Source organism: Gymnoscopelus microlampas (genome assembly GCF_963454915.1).
Source record: "Gymnoscopelus microlampas genome assembly, chromosome: 14".
Taxonomy (NCBI): domain Eukaryota; kingdom Metazoa; phylum Chordata; class Actinopteri; order Myctophiformes; family Myctophidae; genus Gymnoscopelus; species Gymnoscopelus microlampas.
The window spans coordinates 18921966-18939343 of NC_139951.1; the positions used below are offsets into that span (position 1 = coordinate 18921966).

The 17378-nt window shown below is 43.6% G+C and overlaps 1 protein-coding gene across 1 annotated transcript in view; it reads right to left on the bottom strand.

The window, feature by feature from the left end:
• svild (supervillin d) overlaps window positions 1-17378 on the bottom strand; it is a 72728-nt gene that overhangs the window by 19534 nt on the left and 35816 nt on the right. Inside the window, exons 5-10 of the mRNA XM_084077971.1 lie at window positions 15714-15817; window positions 14226-14325; window positions 11323-11876; window positions 10171-10306; window positions 1712-1859; window positions 437-508 (exon numbers count right to left, since the gene is read on the bottom strand). Of these exons, the coding sequence (XP_083934097.1) occupies window positions 437-508; window positions 1712-1859; window positions 10171-10306; window positions 11323-11876; window positions 14226-14325; window positions 15714-15817 (1114 nt within the window). The remainder of the gene's footprint in view (window positions 1-436; window positions 509-1711; window positions 1860-10170; window positions 10307-11322; window positions 11877-14225; window positions 14326-15713; window positions 15818-17378) is intronic.

Consider the following 17378-nt stretch of genomic DNA (forward strand, 5'->3'; position numbering starts at 1 on the left):
AGCTTGTAGATTAGCTTTTTTATTTAAGCCTGTATTTGACATTGACAGTGGAGATAGTATGGAAATGACATACAACAAAATGGTCTGGCCGGCCGGGAATCGAATTAGGAACTCGCTGTTCAGGGCATTTTGCGCTCAAGTGCCCTAAACACTTTGCAGTAGTTATGTAAATTGGTCTATTGTTATTGTACTCTAAAAATGTCGCAATGAAATAATAAAAATAGTCGATCTACAAGCTCACAATGCGACGCATTGTGAGCTTGTAGATCGGCTATTTTTTACTATTTTATATAATTTTTTTAAATAGTAATGAATAAGGAACAGTTTTGGACATGTTGTCGGGTTTACACCTGACAGCAACGATGTGTATTTTTCCAACAATTATGTGATAGCATTTTCTATTTTATGTATATCTATAAAAAACATATACTAGTACCTTCTTGTGGCTTTACAGGCGTGGCAGAAGACTTCTTGAGGTGGATGAGAGGAGACTCATCTGAAACCAGCCCTGGTGGAACACAACAACATCACGTCACTGTCTCTGAGCTGCTTCTTTGGGTGTTTATCAAAAGGGTGCCTCCCTTTACAGATGGTATGTTAGGAATTAAGGCCCAGAATTAGACCCGTAGGTAACCAACAATAAACTTCCACGCCACTGACAAAGTACAAAAGATACATGGATTCATGACATTCTTGCATTGGCTGCCGATGTGTGATAACAATAATTATAATAATAATAGTAATATAATACCCTTTGGGGTGTTTTTCATCACTGTACATCTGCTCATTGTGAAATTTGTCCTCTCTATTTACCCATCCCAGCTATTAATAGAGCATCTGCAGAACAGGACACTAACAACACATGGACTGGGGCAGACCGTGGGTTGAACTGGGGACAGTTAGGATTCCCAGATGGCCTCTCTACCCACTGAGCTATGGCCGGCGTGATGTCCTGCTACTTCCTGTAGTATCATATTATGACTCACCATCTACCGCATGGTATATTTCCGCAGGCCTGTAAAGACCGCTGCAAGGATGTGCTCATTATTAGTTATAAACATAACCCACTCTTGACCACATCACTGGTCCATGTTGAATAGAGCACACTAATGCACAGATACTGCATTAGAACAGGGGTCTTCAACGTTTTTCAGAGAGATGAAGCAGGGACCCCCACTACATATAGAATAAAATTATGTTGCAGATTACTTTTTTTCGTAGATTTCATGGATAGGTTCATAGACTTGTTTGACATACCTTATCTTTACTATTAATATGTTGAATTTGTGTTAATGTGCATTTTCAGACAGTCAACCTTTTAAACCCTCAATATTTAGTCAACTTGGCTCACTTGGTCTGCTCTTTTTCCCTCTACACCAACTCTCCGAAAATAGCCGATCCGCAAGCTCACAACGCCTTGCAGTGTGAGGCATTGTGAGCTTGTGGGTCCGCTATTTTTGGCTAATGTTCCCCATCACGCAAAGATTTGGCGGACCCCCTGTAGTTAGTCTGAGGACCCCATGTTGAATACCCATCATGCATTAGAAGTTGCAGAGTGAGACGGTTACATCATGGTTCACAGACGTCACACACAGTGAATGAGAAACTGAGTAAAACAAGGGAGGGGAAGAAGAGAGGCAGAAAGAGAGACAGAGAGAGAGAGAGAGAGAGAGAGAGAGACGTACAGCAGAGACACACAGTGTTGCTCTACCTCTCTTGGCCATGCGTCCAGCCACAGTGAACTGAGTGGAGTCATTGGCGGCCCCTTTCCCTCTGCTCTTCCACGATTCTTCCTTCTCCTGCAGGATCTTCATCCTGTCCGCCAGCGACATCTTGGTCTCCACATCAGCACTGGACTTCTGACACACCACAACATAACATGAACATCAATTAGTCTCACTGGCATTGTCATTGCTGCTTCGCTCAGTGTTACTGATGCAAACTACAAAGCTACAATATGGGATTTACGTACAGTATTTCAATGAATAAAACATCATTTTAACCAATCTGTAAGGTACGTAAACACAATAAAACTAGCACATATGCAGTGTTTGGAGGTGGTCTGCCTATGCTCTTCCATTGAGAAATGTAGACCCTGGTGTCGGGTGGTAGGACAGCCTACCGGTTGACATTGTCAGTACATTAGATTATTATTCAACATAGTATATAGGCTTAACCCATTAAAACCAGGAACGCATCTGTGTAACCGCTTAAACCATTATTTTATACTTTGGCTATTCAAAAATAGGAAAAATCGTGAAATTTTGTGCAAATCTTTGAATAGATATATTTTTAAAGAAAACATTTTTAACTCAAATATTTCCTTCTGGGGGTCCCACGAACAAAATATTTTCAGATGGGGGTCGGCCCATCTGAAATACATATAATTTTGGGGGTCCTTGACATGAAAACGTTTGAGAACCACTGATATAGTAACATACGTTTTTCAGAGAACTGTTAGGATTTAGAAGACATTTTGTAGAATAGGAACCTCAGGCCTTAATGGGGTTAAGCAAGTGGTTAAATAAAGCAAAAATGGACTAAATAGAACAGGCAGATGAATAAATGCAGTCAGTAATGGGCCATCCACATCCACTTTTCATTTTACTTGATTGAGAGACACCAGGACGGACGCAAAGGTGGACAAACACAAAGCAAAAGACTCTAGCCTGCTGGGACTGAAGGAAAGGAAAATGGAACGTAACAACATGACAAAGATCTGCTGATTTCTGGACATGTATATAAACGCTGCGGGCCGTGAGAGAAAAACCACCCCCACTCTGTACTTCATCAGTCAAAACTCATTCTTAAGAGCAAAAACATGATCTACTTTGGGTCTCTGTAGAAAAACAGAGAGAGAGAGAAAAAAAATAAAAGTACCCCAAAACATAACTGTGGACTTGGTTCATCCATCATACACGCTGTCTGTGGCCATTTTTCACAGTGATTTACTCGGGCCTGATGTTTCTGCACCTGAATTCCACCATTAAAAATGAATTACCATGGCTGTACTCCGGAGGCCCCGGGTTCCCACTGCAGCCCAGGAGCAGTTTTGCAGTCATTAATGATATATTCCACTGTTAAATGTCCACGACGCGTTTTTACTGGCCCTGGATGGATTTACAGTCGGCTGCTATCGTTTACTCCTTCGCCAACGACAAGCTATTCATCTGATCCAATATACCAGGCCCTGCCGATGCCTGAACCAGACAGCCTTGGACGTAAGCAGCAACCACAGAGGAGACAAATATGCGTTCTGTTGTTTGATTAATGGGGAATATAATGACACATTTTGCTCTAACCATTTCGCTAATTGTCTCTGGAGAAATGTGAAACACATGGCTCCCCCACTGCAAACAAATTAAACAATGGGGGGGGGGGGGGACGTGGTGAAGAACAGTTTTAAAGGAGTAGTTCACCCAAAAAATGACTTATGTTCTATCAATTACACACCCCATGAAGCCTTATTCCTGAGCCAATCATTTGATGACCGGCGGAGTCTCCGGTAGGAGACACGTTGGAGACTCTTTTGAGTCTGCCGGTCATCAAATTATTGGCTCAGGAATGAGACAAAAACAAAAAAATCTCCATGAATTCAAGGTTTCACGAGGTGTGTAATTCATAGAAAAAGTCATTTTTTTGGGTGAACTACTCCTTTAAGCTTCATTTTATACTAAAATAACTGACTTTCAAGCTAACAAGCTAGGTAACTTGTCGTGATGCAACAACTTGTCAGCTTGTAGATCGGCTATTTTTGATCTTTAAAAAAAATGGCTTAAGTGGTTAACATGAATGACAAAGGCGTAAGGACATGGGTAAAGATGATAAGATTACATAAATGCAAAAAGCTAATTGCCAACGCCAAGAAATGGTTAAAAGTGTGTGTATGGCTGTGCTTGTGCCACAATAGCACATTATGTACACCATACATATTATCCCTGTTGGCAAGAAACCTTGTTACAACATATTTTAATGACCTACTCATCTGCAGTGTCACACAAAAAATGCTGAAATCTCGAAAAAAAGAAAAAAAAATCTTCTCTTCTGGGGGTCCCTGGCACAAAATAGTTTCAGATGGGGGGGTCCGCAACCAAAATATATATCAATTTGGGGGTCCTTGGCACAAAAGCGTTTGAGAACTACTGATTTAGACGGCATTTGTAGAATCGGCCTCAGGTCTTAATGGGTTAATGGGTTAAGAAGAGAGCAGGACAGCCATATGTGATGGATGGGTGCGATGCGATGGGGGCCTGGCTCCTCAGAAGCACTCATCAAAGTGGCTGAGTACTGTTGATCCGGGGAGGTCTGTGAGCTCTCATAGCTGCTCAGCGAGCTCTGAAGAGGCAGCGTAAACAGTCAAAGATGTCAGCGGCGTGACAAGAGGCCACGGCGATGGATTACGTGATGTATCCACAGCTGAACCCACGTTGTCAACGCGGATCGAGGACCGCAGTGACGAGGCGTGACAACAGTAAGCCCTGTGCCGTTTAAGTGGTTTTACTAAACAACATTAGCGTCACTTTTCATGATTAGTAACAGGTCCTGGATTCACAAAATGAAAAGTTATTCTACCCTCCTCTGGAGTCTCAATATATTTTTTTTTAATAATTCATGTAGACCATTAGGCTTTTTTCTTCTTTATAATCTATATTACGTTATAATGTAAAACTAAATAAATAGAAACTGTTCTCTGTAGAGGACCTTAGGAAAAGATTAACTATGTTAATAATGTGAAAACAGCATTACTTTTCAGGATTCAAATTCAAAAATATGCGCCACGTTCTGAGCTTGTAGATCTGATATTAGTGCTACTTTTGTGTGACACTGTAGGATGACAAAGTAGGTCATTCATTTACGAAGAAAACGTGTGCATAGTGCAAAGTGATTATCACAAGTGAACTGCCTGAGATTTTATGAAAATCTATTATCTATTGGCTCGACTGGCCCCCAAAAAGTGTCGATAAAGAGAATTCTTGACAGACTGACTATTACAGGAGCCAAAGGCTGGTCTGGTAGCCATAATACTAGTGGTTTGAGAGACCATCGTGGAATAGAAATATCGCAAGTCTGATCCCTGCAACAACAACCAATATGTCCATTAATAGTAACCACTGCCTAATCATTCATTGCATGCTACTCGGGGATGAAATTGTCAACTAAATGCAACTTACACACAAAAGTGAACACATTACATAGAATCCAAGCCCCTGTTATACGGTTGGTTCACAGTACTAGATGCTTGCCTGAGATATTCCTCTGCTTTGTGACTGGCTTCTTTCAGTTTAACTCTGAGCTTCAATTGTCATAATAGGTCTGAGGAATCTTAAGTGCTGGTTTGACCATAGTATGAATGCAAGAACATGCAGCAGTGTGCAAAACAGTATAGACCTACATTATGCTTCCACTGTTTCTCTTCTGCATGTGTGCATAACGCGCGCACGCACGCACGCACGCACGCACGCACGCACGCACGCACGCACGCACGCACACACACACACACACACACACACACACACACACACACACACACACACACACACACACACACACACACACACACACACACACACACACACACACACACACACACACACACACACACACACACACACACACACACACACACACACACACACACACACACACACACACACACACACACACACAGTGATATCTATATCATATCACAGAGACTGCAGGGCATGCAGGTAAATACATTAATCCTATAACAGCCCAGACTGAGTGGTGTGTGTTTTCAGTCCTATCAAAAATAAATGAACACTACAGCAGTACCTTTGGAGTGTCCATTATCCATGCCACTATCTCTAAGGCACACACACTCACACAAACACTCTGCCAAGCCCCCCCGTTAGAGCCAGCAGCTCAGTTTTCTGGAGTCTATCAGAGAGGGGGAAATACCTCGGCCTGACAGGACCCCAGAGACAAGAGAGGAGAGGAGAGCAGAGCCGAGGCACTGGGGCCTCAAAAACACCCACAGGAAACCACTTTACGCTACCCTCTGCTTCACTACAGGCAGCGCCGTGGGCCAAACCACAGACACGGATATCTACCATCCAACCACAATCGTGTAGTGAAAGCTAAATGTGTTGTCAACGCCGAGGTGTCCCCGAGTTCGGGACGAGGGCGATCACAGCTCGGATATATACAGAGAAAGACAGAAAGGAAGAGAGCTTGTGTGTCAAGGAAGACCATGCAAAAAGTTATATACATGCAGCAGTAGGCATGTAATGATTTATCGTAAATCGATTCAAAAACGATTCAAACTGGTGACAATTTAAATCGATTTACTGTAATACAAAATGTATCGTGATGCAAACAGCAGAGAAAATACAGGATCTTTGTAAGAGAATAGATTAAAAAAAGAGTTTTCAGTCATTTGCTACTGTATTGAAAAGAGGATAAGAGAAAACACAATATTGTAAAAAATAAAAAAAGAAGAAAATACTGGATTTGTGTAAGAGAAATATATTTGTTTTTAAATGAGGAAAATAATTTTGTGTTAAAAAAATTGTGAAAAATCGTATCGTGAACCTAGTATTGTGATTTGAATCGTATGATGAGTTGAGTGAATCGTTCGTTACATGCCTATGCAGCAGACACATTTACTTAACAGTACACATACAGGCCACACACACACTCACCTGAAGAGACTAGCATAGGTTGACGGGTGGGTTGGCAAAGTCAAAAGGGTATATAAGGTAGAGCCTGGAGGTGAAGGCTGGAGAGGAAAGGAAGGAAACTGGAAAAAAAGAGAGGCGGAAGGGTGAGGTAGGGCTGGAGAGGAAGAGGAAGAGGAGGGAGGAAGGAAGAGAGAAATGATGCGGGGAAAAGAACAGAGGAGGGCAGCTTAGAGATCCATCCCAGAGAGTCCCAGCTGGAGTGAGAGGGTTTGCAGCATGGGTAGATCAAAGAAGCAACAGGGGGGGTCTTTTTAAACCTACACTGCAAAATCCTTAGGTGTTAATTTAACTCTGGGGGTGTATACATGTAACCAAATGGACTACATTTGTATGTAGTGTTAAATTAACACTGAAGATTTTATTACAAAGGAAGTGAAAGACCGGATTTTGACCATCCACAACGGAAAGGAATTGTCTATACTCATACTGAGACATGCATGTTGCGCTTACATCATACAACAGGGTGGTTGGAAACCCTAGTAGTCGTGATGTAAGTGCAAAATGGCTGCTGTGTGAACATGATTAACGGAAACAAGGGGCAACGTTTAATTAACAAAAAGTACATACGTACGTACTATAGGTATTACGTAAGGGTGGGGAAACAAATAAGAACATGCATTATTATGAGTACAAAATGTGCATAACATGGCCTAAACGCTGGCTTTACCACAGACAAAAACTCTTGAACATGAACGGGGCAAATGAGACCGCAAACTGTCCCTTTAAAAAAATAGCGAGAGGCTTCTGGCACACATCACCATTACCCTGTGTATATGCCCACCTCCCCCACCCCCACCCCCCCAATCCGTAAGTGCATTATCTCCAAGACATTTCCCGGGAAGCCAACACACCAGGGACATCATTTCCAAACCAGCCGTCTCAAGTTCGGCTGGCTGGCAGTGCCCAAGGGGGAGACCTGCAGGCCGGGACAACACAATTGGTTCTCATGGCTTACAGGGGGATTGTGAATAATAGCAATGAGGTCACCGTTATTGTACTCGGGCCAGTTGGAGAGAAAAAAAAACAAAAAAAGGAATAGTCATTCCATTTGTGCTGTGAGCAGCATGCATGGACAGATGTCAGGCACATTTCCAGTGAGCGTGACTCTCATACCTGGAGCATGACTTGCACACGTTTTAAGCGAACGAGATTCATTCTTTTCCCCCTGCGCTGCAAGAGCATTAGCATGACTTGACGTAAAGTGTGTGATAAAGCTTCAGGTTGCCAGTAAAAACAAAGAAGTGACGCCTTATTATAAACAGCTGTCGCTCAAAAGGAAAAACACCCACATTTTTTGGGGGGGAATATAATTTCCAATAACAAGGCCTTTGCTTCGATGAAACATACGAGTTGTGAAAAGAAAAAGACTTAGAGGAAAAGGGTAACGGGAAACATCTGGGGCGGGTGGGAGAAGAAGGTGGCCCATGGTGCGTGCCATGCAGTCCTCCACTCCCCCGGACATCTACTGAGGAACGACAACATCTGCAACGCCTCAGCTTTTGTACGAGACCAGGCTCCAGCTTGTCCTTAATGTGAAAAACTGATGTGCTTTGTGTGAGAGATTCAGTTGAGGCTCCAGAAGGATGCAGGGGCAATAGACTAAAGTTTCAGTATGAAGGACAATTTGGAGTTCAGTAAAATATGTGCTTTTTTGGCAATCAATAAAATATGCAAGTGTAACAGAGTGGTTCACTACCTCAGCCTGATGGCCTGAAAGTCTAATATCTCCCCTGAGCGACAGGGATATCCCATTGGTTTAGTGGTTAAAATGTTGGCTTTCCACGCGGGAGACCCGAGTTCGAATCCCGGGCGTTTACACAAGTAAAAAGAGGAAACTCTTTTAACTCCTGGGTAAAAATACCTAATGCTTATTATTTTCATGCAAGTGAATGACCAACATCTGAGGGCACCACTGCAGCCATTCACATAGCTTGCCGAAGAATGTCTTATCTAGAGCACTCATCCAAGTTAGCTAATCTCAGACTTCAGCAGCAGCTACAGAGCACTGAGCGTTCCGGACCAATGACACTGGCAATGATCTTGGACAGATTGAAGGAACAAATCCGCAGACATTTTGGAAGCGAGCTGGGCCTTCCCTCAGGCGTACCCAAGGAGCAATTTTTGGTGCCGAGAGTGGAATAGCGCTGAGTTTATGGTTTTAGCGTTGGATTTGTCATAAAGGAGTCAGCCAGAACAGATATAAAATGACATCATTTTTCGGTATTCAGTTGATAATTTGCAGGGATTTGTTTGGAATGTCTTTGCTGTCTGCAAACGCTTAAGATGTGCCTTTTCCAGCCTACGAGCGGATTTATCCTAAGGTTAGCTCATCATTGTAAGGCAGATGAGCTAAAAACCAAAAGCCCTCAAGAGAATCGCTGATCTTGCTCGATCGACATCAAGCCAAGAAGAGGGTCCTCGTACGTAAACAAACGTGACGTGACGTGCCTCAAACGTAACACCCCATTTAAAAAGAAAGCTTGGTCATGGAAGGATTGCGTGCAGATTTTGCCTGTGAGCTCTGAACAAGAAACAGATAGAGAGAGAGAGAGAGAGAGAGAGAGAGAGAGAGAGAGAGAGCTTTAGAAAGAGAAGGCATTCCTTGTTGGTGAAATAGTAACGGAGGGTGAGGAGGAACAACCCATGCAACAGATGTGCCCGCAGAGAGAGAACACCCAAAAAACACCAGTGTGGCGGAGGAGGTGGTGGTGCTGGGAGGTATATACGTAGCGTATCGTAGTGTGGGATTTATTTTTATGGGGGGCGGAGGCGTGCTCCCCTCGGCCTGGGAGAGTGGCTTTAAGCTGCGGATCTGCTGGATTTGGCATCAACGCCACTCCCAAAATCCTCCTTCTTTTAACAAGTCCTCCACCCCCAAAGTCCTGCCTCCCCACCCACCCACCCACCCACCACCTCCTCCTCCTCCCACTCGGGCAAGGGAAAACAAGCTGATTCAGCAAGAGGAGGAGGGGGAGAAAACTTAAAGCGTACCCCCTCCACTGTCTCCTGCACACAGTCAGCCTCCCCTCATCATCACCGGGAATGACTCATTCGTTCCCCCTACGCGCTAAACTGGTGGGGAAGCCTCGACATGTGGTGAAGAGTCATCAGTGTCTAAATCAAATGAGAGGTACCCCTCTGTACATACAGTACATCATTCTATCACGCCTCCCACAGACTCTGGTCTCCTTCATAACGGGACCAAAAAACCTAGCACTTGTTTTAATTAGAAAATTGTCTGTTTTGATGTGTTTTGATTTGTCCCTCAGTAGCACTTTTGTTTCATTATTTTATTGCGCTTATGTTGCACTTTGAGATAAAAAATAATAATAATACAAATTAAATGAAAATGTGAGTTGTCTCATAGACTACTAATACTTTATATCATTGCTTGTGTTAACCCTGGTATTGATGCTGGCTATTCCAACACACAGCAATACAGGGGGGGGTCAGGGTTGGGTCTATATACCTTTTTCTTCCAGGCGTTCTCTGCGTCAGAAAGCTGGTTGAAGCGATCAGCCAGGGACTTCTGGACCACTTCTTTAGGCTTGGGCTTCTTCAGTTTGCTCTTCCACTCCTCTTCTCCGCCAGTCGACTCTGTCATTCTGCAAGTAGAGCAGGGAAACAGAAGACACGTTTAGCTCTGTCCAGTCAAAGAAAGATTTGTCCTTGCTTTTTTTACTTCTAGGCAGCCCTCCTACAGTGTGTACAGTATGTTGTTTCATTGCTTAGTATATCAGATTGATTTGGGATAATTCCCTTTGAAGAGGCTGTTGAATGGGCTTGAGCTGGCTCTGAAGTTCCTTGCGATTTTGGATGGGTTCCAGAAGTCTTAATTTGGGGCGAGATCTGTTTTCTGTGATCTCTGAGAAACTTCCAACCACTCATCCTCAGAGAAGCCCCCCCACAGGAGATATGACCACCAACACATCTCTGAATGTCAAGCAAAAGCCTGGGAAAGGGGGATATATCCCCACAACTTTTTTGTGTTATCCTTTTAGCCTTTAAGTGTTTTACTGTACCTCCGTGCTGTTTACATTTTGGACTAATAAAGTATTCAATCAATCAAAAAGAGAATGGTAGGGAGCAAAAACAAAAATCTACATTACTCCTATCAGAGTACCTCATACTTTTATATTATGCATAATAAAAAAAAAGATTAAAAAAAAAGCTTACTTAATTCATGTTTATTAACCCATTAAGACTGGGAAAGCATCTATGTCATTTTAGATTTCTTTGGCTATTAAAAAATAGCAGATATACAAGCTCATAGCACGGCTACGAGCTTGTAGATCTGCTATTTTTGAAAATTCGTGAAAATTTGTGCAAATCTTTGAATATATATATATTTTTTTAAGCGAACATTTCAAACTCAAATCTTTGCTTCTGGGGGTCCCTGGAACAGATGGGGGTCCGCGGCCAAAAACATAATTTTGGGGGTCCTTGACATGCAAAAGTTTGAGAACCACTATATGGCAACATAGGTTTTTTCAAAAAACATTTTTTTTCAAAGACATTTTGTAGAATCTTCCTCAGGTCTTAATGGGGTCATTTGTAAATGCCCCATTCCTTGCAGATAAAATAGCGCGTGTGCTGTACGCATGCGTGCGAGCGTGCCGACCTGTGTTTGAACGAGGAGCTCATGCTCCCGTCCAGGCTGCCCTCCAGCTCGTCGCCGTCCTCGGACACGGACGGCGTCTTCTCCAGGGAGGCGCTGCTCTCCTCCAGGCTCTCGTCGGGCGAGGGGCTACGCATCTCCTCCAGACTGTCCCCGCTGCTGCTGCCGCCGCCGACGTCCCGCTCCTCCCTGGGGAGGCTGAAGCTCCCGCCGTCGGTGCTGTCCTCCATTAGCGTTGAATCTTCGTCTCGTTCCTCCTCACCTTTCTCCTCCTCCTCCACGCCCACCTCCTCTTCCTCCCACGGCTCCTCCTGTTTGTTCTCAGCGAGGGTGAGAGGCTGGGACGGGCCGCTCTCGGGCGTCGTGGACCCCTCGCTGTGGTCCGACTCCATGCTGGTGGAGCGGCTCTTCTTGAGGATCCCCTTGATGCCGCCGCGGGGCCCGGAGTCTTGGCGCTGCAGAGACGGCGGCTGGCTGGGAGGGGAGGGGGGCGGAGAGGAGGAGAACCTGTCCTTTGTAAGGCGGTGGGTTCTGTCAGAGGGCCGAGGAGACGAGGGCTGGAACAGAGAGACAGAGAGATAAAGATTAACCGTCTTTGTCCGCGTCCCTTGTGTCTGTGAGTGAATCAATAGATTATAGCAGTGAGTCGATACGTTGGAATGTATCCACTAGCTTAATGGTGCTAGTGTCACTAAGTTTTGTTTTCTTTGCACTCTACCGTTTGCCCTGTCATTTGTTGACTCATTTGTTGACTTTGTTGACATTAATTGAACTCCAATCTTGCACTTCGGAAATCGTTCTGGATAAGGACTATACAACAGTACTGTACTCAGTATATATTCAGTACTATGCAATACTATTCAATCACCATATTCTATCCCCCCCCCCTGCCCCAAAGGCAACTCTCCTTCCAATTCACACTGCAAGACTGGAGTAACACACACACACACACACACACACACACACACACACACACACACACACACACACACACACACACACACACACACACACACACACACACACACACACACACACACACACACACACACACACACACACACACACACACATCTACCACTGTTGAGTAGGTGACTGCATTCCAATGCGGTGTTCCACTGTTATTATGTTAAAGACAGATTGTGGGTCTGATGTGTGTGCGTGTGTGTGTGTGTGTGTGTGTGTGTGTGTGTGTGTGTGTGTGTGTGTGTGTGTGTGTGTGTGTGTGTGTGTGCGTACTCAGAGCAAACAAATGACATGTACTATTCAGGCATACAAGCACATGAAGCACATGAAAACGCAAACAGACAAACGTAAAATGAAAAACATGATATTAAGCATGAAAGTGTTCTACAATAAATACTGTACTGTATCATACATCAATACATGTTCTAGTTCAGGATTCCCCAACATTTTCTGGATAAAAATCCGAAAGATTTGCGTCCAAACAATGTCTGACCACAACATGGCTATGAAATTCATGTCTATGAAATTAATTCAAGGACCCCAACGGAAACAAGCCCGCAAGGACTTTTTTGGCCGGACCTTTTAGACAAAAGCATTATAAATGTAACTGTGTTGTTTTACATTCTTTTGCCTAATAAAAATTTCAATCAATCAATCAATGGCAGCCGTGAAACCATGACATTCTTTTACATTCTTTTTTTAATAAAAAATTGTTATATTATCATTCAAATCATAGTGTTTTGCCAATTATTTGGAGGCCAGCAGGTTGGACATCGCTGTGCTACTGTGTTTGTTTTGAAATTAGTGTTATTTGATAGACACACCCCGCTGTGTTCAAAATGAGATAATGTTGTCATTAAGCTCAGCGACAACAGGGTTCTCAGTGGGGGGTCAAAGGTTACAGAGGAGACTGCAGAGAGGGAGGAGCAGGAGAGGGGGGGGGGCAGCTGGGAGTGAAAGTGCAGCTGTACTGAAAAACACCAGAACATGGCTGAGAACATGTGTGTTGGTGTTGGATTGAATATACTAAACGAGGCCCAGACTGCTGGCGTAGCGGTCCGGGCACCTAGACTGCTAATGCAGCCTCTCAGCGTCTCGCGGGTTTGAATCCCGATTCCGACGACCTTTGCTGCGTGTCACTCCCCAATCAGTAGCGTCCCCAGGAATTACATTTAGGGCAGGCGAGATTTTTTTTTAACCCCAAGATTTGAGTTTGCTTTATATATATATATATATATATTAAAAAATAGCAGATCTACAAGCTCAAAGCGCGGCACTCGGTGCTGCGCTATGAGCTTGTAGATCAGTATATCTGCTATTTTTGAATAGCCAAAAGAAATCTAAAATGCCACAGATGCGTTCCCGGATTGAATGGGTATGTGTGTGTGTGCCTGACTGCCTGTACTTGGTCTTTAACACTTGTTAAAAACCTGTTTGGGTTCTCAGCATAACAAGTGAGGACTGTAAAGAAAGCAGTGGCTAGCAGCTCGCATACAGGAGATGAAATGCAGCATCATGCAGTGTGTGCATTTTGCAACTATGCATCAATGACGATCTAAAAGAAAGCCCCCCAAAAAGTTATGTGGAAAGGGGATGAGTAAGTGTTTCAGAACTGCAAGACCACAGTTTTTAAGTATGAGATCTTTCCACGCATGAAGCCATGCGATCAGACTCCAGTCTGTGGACTGCTGTGTCTCTCTTTTTCCCTGACTCATTTTTCCATGCGAGAAGTTTTGTTCCAAAATGAGATTTTTGCCCCCGAACCAACAAATGACGACTTAGTAGCGAAGTGGATTCTGGAACCATTCAGAGGTCATCGGGCAATCTGATCTTCGGCGATATTTTTCAGGAGGCTCTCAGCTTCTACGAAACGTTTCCCCCTTAAATGTTTTGATAGCCCTTTGAATACAATGTTCAAACCACACATCAAAAAAGCCAACCTTCTCCTCTTCCTCCACGGTGGGAGAGTTCTCCCTCCGCGATGCCTTGTCGCTGGGATCTTCCTCTTCCCTCTCCTCCTTTCTGGAACTCTTTGAAAGGCTAGAGTATCAACGAAAACAAAGAGAGGCATAGCAAAGGGTTAAGGGAGAGAAACAAAGATGAACAGACAATGGCATTTGTGAAATGCTTTGATGGTGACAATCCAGAGCCTGCAGAGGAAAAGCGGAGTGACGTACGATCCACATCATCAAGCAACAGAAACCAACCGGTTCTTTGAAAACATAATTCACTTACAGTGTACATTGTATCTAATCAAGTGTACTAAATGTACTATGGAACAATGAGAAAACAGATGCCCTGAACGTAAGGATAACAGATGGGAAGTGAATGCATCTAACCATTTATATAAAATAATACAATAAAATAGGCATTTTATCTTATCTAAATTTGAGCTCTTTTTCCTTGTGAGTCAGAAGTGTGTCTTTGTGTATGGAGGCTGTGGTTTGAAGACCGGTTCAAAACATTCCAGACAGGCATGCATTCTGTCATACAGTACATCTAGTGTAGGATGCGCACACACGCACACGCACACACACACACACACACACACACACACACACACACACACACACACACACACACACACACACACACACACACACAACCCCCCCAAGCGTGGGTGGACATGACTCAGTGATAGATGGCTGCGGCTGATAACCTGGGGTTAACTCAGACAATGCAAGTACACACAAGCGTTCACATTCTAGATGTACGGATAATATGTAATCTCCTTTAACTTCTGTCTCAGAAGTTATAAACCCTCTGAGACGTGTGCACGCGCACACACACACACACACACACACACACACACACACACACGGCTGTGGACAGAGTGCTAAATACAGTTTGGCGGTGTGTGTGTGTGTGTGTGTGTGTGTGCGTGTATTTCCTGCAGCATTGCTCTGCAAGTTTATCTGGTTAATCTCTCCATAGGTTTTCATTAGCGGGCTGCTTTTCGGATCATGGCCCTTGATTATTTGTTCTCCATTTCATCCACAGTCTTATTTATGTACAGTGCAGTCTGTGTATTCACATTAAAGTCTAAACATTTCAGTCCCTGTGCTTTAACGGTGCCATACGCAATATACCAGAGCCAACATATTCACGGCATGACTCTGTTGAATGACTCAATACGTAATTAGACTCCCAAAAGAGCCATCCTGGAACACCTCAGTAAATACAATTTACGGTAATTCTCCTAACTGAATAATGTGACAATTTTTCAAACCTGTCAAATTGAATTATAATGGGTCCAGATATTAGGTAATCCGGCTAATGATATGATCGACCCCACACAGTAAATTCCCGAGCGTCAGTTTCACTCGTGGTGCAAAAAGCCTGACCCAAATGGACCCGTAAAAATGGGGGCATTTTTTTCCCAACAAGCCGGAATTAAATCAACACTCCACATTTTGCAGTGTACCCACCTGGAAGAAGCTGCATCCTCCTCACTGGTCACAGGATGAGAGTGCACTCCTCCGTTGTCATCTTCATGCCGACCGCTGCTTCCCTCCTCCGTCTTCTCCAGCTCCTATAGGAAGCAGAAGAGAGATGAAAAGCCATAGCCATAGAATGGAGGGTTGAAGTGGTTAAGAGAATCAATTGTGTGACCTGAACATCACTGGGGAAGGAACTAAGTGTCAATGAAAATTAGTTTTTCGCATTAAAAAAAGAACATTTACGAAGACATGCTTTTCTTGCACACCAAACACCTACTCTGAAATTGCCGTCCGACGAGTGGCTGCGATGTTGTGTCATTTTCTCGGGAATTTTTCGAAGTGCGAAATTCGATTCTTGCGTTTTTCCTGCATGAGTTAAAAACGGTTGACCAATAAAAACTTGCATCGGCGTCTTGGTGCAAGGGGCCTAGTACTTTTCCCTCCTTCCAGAAACTAGAGGGGATGATCCATTGAGCAAGTCACTAAAACCCTGGCAGTTCCGATGTCGTCCATCATGGCCTTAAGTGTGAGACTGTGGTTGCACTTGACAACTCCAAGGCTTGCGAGAGCATGCATGCAATCAACCCACCCTGAGTAAATACAGAAAGCCTTAAAAAAAGATGACGGAGAGGGGCATTGTGGGTATTTTCCACATTAACTGGGCTCCTCAAGGGAAATGCCATAATAGGGTTTTTTCTTCTTTTTTTTTTACTGTCCCCAAAGGTAAACAGTGACTCACCCAGTCCTCATACAGACATACAGTATGATTGGCTATCCAGTCTAAACCCAATAGGGGGGCTTGGACATATTGTTACTTGGACAGGAGAGTACGGTGTAATTGGGACACAACATAGACTTAAGAGATTAGGTTTTTTTTGGATACCGAGCTTAACATAATAGCAGATTGAAAAGAAAACAGAAACCGCAATCTATTGTATACTTTTAGTGCAGTCTCTGTGGTAAAAAGGGTCTAGTTAGATTAAGTCATTATGCAGACACTGGAGACAGGAATGGAAAATGACCAGAAAAGAGAAGAGAAATGGACCTCTGAGAGTTCAAACAAAGCTCTAGATTTTTACTATGTAGCAACAGAAATCACATGAGGAGTTTTGCTCTATGATGAGATATCGACCATTTGTAAAACACAACACTAACACTTTAAGAAAATAAAGTGGTGCCTTTTTTCCCCAGGAATAGTTAGCAGCTAGGCTTCTAAAGTCTTTGAAAATGATAACACAAAACGATAAACCAGACTATTGTAGACCATTATTCAAGCGACGATGGATGTGATTGATCTGAAAGTAGAGGCTGGGAGAATGGAAGACAGTAATCCTACAAAAATGAATGAGCTGCGTCTTTGTTCAGCAGGCACAATGGAATTATTCTGTCTGCACGCAGCATTAATCAGCGCTGGGAGGAAGACATACTACATACGTACTATATGACTTTAGTGTGATTTATACTACGGAGGCCCCCTGACCTCACTTTCTACCAAATCTCGCCTGCTGGAGATGCTGAGTCATTGGCCTTCACACCGGGGACTGTATGGAGGAGAAATGAGTACATCAGGGCGAGTGATGACAGGGTCTCTGACAATTTATCACTGCTGTTCTTAAGTCTCACTTTCAAGGGGGAAATACAGAGAGAAAGAAA